Below are 2,802 nucleotides of genomic sequence, written 5' to 3'. Positions count from 1 at the left end.
TATATTATACTTTTCCCTAAATATGTTTAATTGTTTAATATGTTTAATTACCTTTTCTATATATACACAAGTTGTATTACTAATAATGTTTTGCAAAATTAATTTTCTTTTAAGTCTAGGGGATGAATTGTTGTTTGTCAAGTGAACCATTTCAAGTTGATAAAAATACTTTATGTTCCTAAATCTGAAAATGAGCCTTTCAGTTGATACAATGACAGAATTTAAAAAAAAAAAAATACCATTTTCTTTTATATTGTATTGTAAGTATTGTAAAAATATAATAGTTTTCTAAGATATCCTTTCTGTTCTTAACAATGTATTCAATGCTAAATTGTTGTCAAATCAATGTTGAAAATATTTAATGATTTAAAGAGGTTGATCATCCTGTCGACTGAATTGCTCAAATAATTTCTTGATTTCCAATAATTATTTTGGACTCCTTGTTTTAGATTCTTCATCAGCTGTTGCTCAATGTAGAACACCACGAACAAGCAGCGCAAAGTTTTTATGCCACATATTTCACTGATATTCTTCAGCATGTTTTATCTGTTGTTACAGACACTTCACATACTGCAAGTGAGTATATTGATTTGTAATTTTTAAGAATTCAAGATTAGATTGAATGAAGAATAGTAAAAATATTATTTCACAGGTTGAGGAACCATAGTTAAATTATTTAATTACTATCAGTTAAAATCTTTTGTATATTTAGGCTTTGAAATATAAATTTAAAGATTTTTAAAGATTAACTGCTCGATAAATGCTCTTTTAACTTTGTTTTTGTAATAATATGTGTGTATAAATGTTTGTTTCTGTAGAAACAGATGAAATTAAGAAGTGTTATTACTTAATAATTACAATATTGCTTTCAGATCTCACCTGGCATGCACAAATATTGGCGTACATGTTTAAACTAGTAGAAACGAGTTCTTATGGAGTACCACTAGGACAGCCTGGACCGCAGAACATTACATTTGTCCAGGAGTATGTTGCGTCGATTTTAAAATCCGCATTTCCCCATTTGTCTGATAATCAGATCAAGATAACTGTTCAGGGTATGTTTAACCTTGAACATGACCTACCAGCTTTCAAAGAACATTTAAGGGACTTCCTGGTTCAAATAAGGGTATGCATAATTTTTACCTAATTGTATTATATTTAATACTCATACCAACTTGAATATTTTAACCTTTGATTATTCATCAGTTTGTAAAAATGATGATTTTTCAGAATTCTAGTTTGTTATGATTTTTTTATAGCTTGAATTATCAATAGTTGTATGTATATATAAAAGAAGCTATATTAATGAGGTCAATTGAATGTATTTTTTCAAATGTTCCTTTATTTCATAGGAGTATACTGGGGAAGATGATTCTGATCTCTTCTTAGACGAAAGAGAAGCTGAATTGAGAAGGGCCCAAGAAGAAAAGAGAAGAGCTCAATTATTAGTACCCGGTATCATAAATCCTCACGATTTACCTGAAGAAATGCAGGATTGAAGGTGAGAATAGTTAGTTATTATATTATGACTTTAATGCATGCATTACTTAAGTGTGTGATAAGTTAACTGGGGTCATGTTAAGAAATTGATGTAGAATATTTCATGCTACGTTTCTGGCTATATCACTTTTCCAATCACAAGGCAGGGGTAGTGATAGTGGGTATCCAATGCTGACCAACTTATTTTAACCATGGTGGGGGAGAGGGTTCCATTTCGTGGAACCGCCACCGTTCTCAGGCTGCAAAGACCTGCGCCTTGACCACCTGAGCTACGGATGGCTCTGTACCCACCAACCAATCATCTACTGACTATCTCTTTTAAAAATATTAGATTATTTTTTTTAGTGACAAGTGTTTTAAACTGGTATTGTGAAATGCCTCCCAAAGATTTCTTATCAGGTTTTCAGTTGTCATGAATAAATTAAAAAAAAAATTATATTGAATGCCAAGGAGTGTATTTTGATCAATAAGTGCTATTAAATTACTTCCATTCTAGACTTGCCCCATAAAATTTATGTGATACAAATAGACATGATAATCATAATTAATGATGAATGATAATAATGTTTTTGTTACAGGAATTAAGAGATAAATTCTGATGATAAGACTCAGCTGAAAGGAGAGAGAATTCTGAAGATAATGCGGCCGATAGCATGTCATTACCTCTAGAATCATATCTTGTTGATATTTATTTGTCCGTTATTCATTCCAACAGTTGAATAATATAAAATAACAGAGATTATCCTTTGAGACTGTTTTTACACTTGTGTTAGATGCGTTAATGAATTATGTATGTGAAAAAATGAAGTTTTATATATGTGTATGTGTAAATACATATATATAAATAGTGTTTGTTAATATAAATACATATATATTTATATTTTTATCCTTATGAAGTATTTCTTCGGCTGTCACCGTATTGTCAGTTATGTCTAGGTTCCTATGTTTGAGTTTTTATATATATATATAGTTATGAGCTTAGTTAGTTCTGTTTTTTTCCCATTTTTTTTTACATTAAAATTTTTGAGTTAATATAGAGTATAGATTAATCATTTTAGTGATAATGCTATCTTGTTGAGTTGAATAACAGATTAATATCAATAAGAATACTTTGTAGTGTTTCATATGAGTTTTTAGCCATAGCCAACTATATAAACAATTTACTTGATGTATTTATTTTTTCATCTTTAGTCCTCACAATTAGTCATGGTGATAATGGTCTGATGCTTGAATGCCGTTTTATCCAAAGGAAAGAAAAAAAGAAAATGCATATCACCTCTATGAGGTGTGTATGTGAAACAC

The 2,802-nt window shown here is 29.7% G+C and overlaps 1 protein-coding gene across 5 annotated transcripts in view; it reads left to right on the top strand.

Annotated features, from left to right (window-relative positions):
- Positions 1–2,386, top strand: part of emb (exportin-1 emb) — a 23,578-nt gene extending 21,192 nt beyond the window's left edge. For all 5 annotated transcript variants that reach the window (XM_014420038.3, XM_014420037.3, XM_024364380.2 and 2 more), the window contains exons 19-22: positions 450–576; positions 873–1,126; positions 1,353–1,501; positions 2,079–2,386. In XM_014420038.3, coding sequence (XP_014275524.1) covers positions 450–576; positions 873–1,126; positions 1,353–1,499 — 528 coding nt within the window. In that variant the 3' untranslated portion in view covers positions 1,500–1,501; positions 2,079–2,386. The remainder of the gene's footprint in view (positions 1–449; positions 577–872; positions 1,127–1,352; positions 1,502–2,078) is intronic.
- Positions 2,387–2,802: the final 416 nt, after the last annotated feature.

Source organism: Halyomorpha halys, unplaced genomic scaffold (genome assembly GCF_000696795.3).
Source record: "Halyomorpha halys isolate HHAL.00 unplaced genomic scaffold, Hhal_1.1 Scaffold257.1, whole genome shotgun sequence".
NCBI classification, from domain to species: Eukaryota; Metazoa; Arthropoda; class Insecta; order Hemiptera; family Pentatomidae; genus Halyomorpha; species Halyomorpha halys.
The sequence above is the reverse complement of the archived record's forward strand: the minus strand, read 5'-3'. Positions and strand labels throughout refer to the sequence as shown.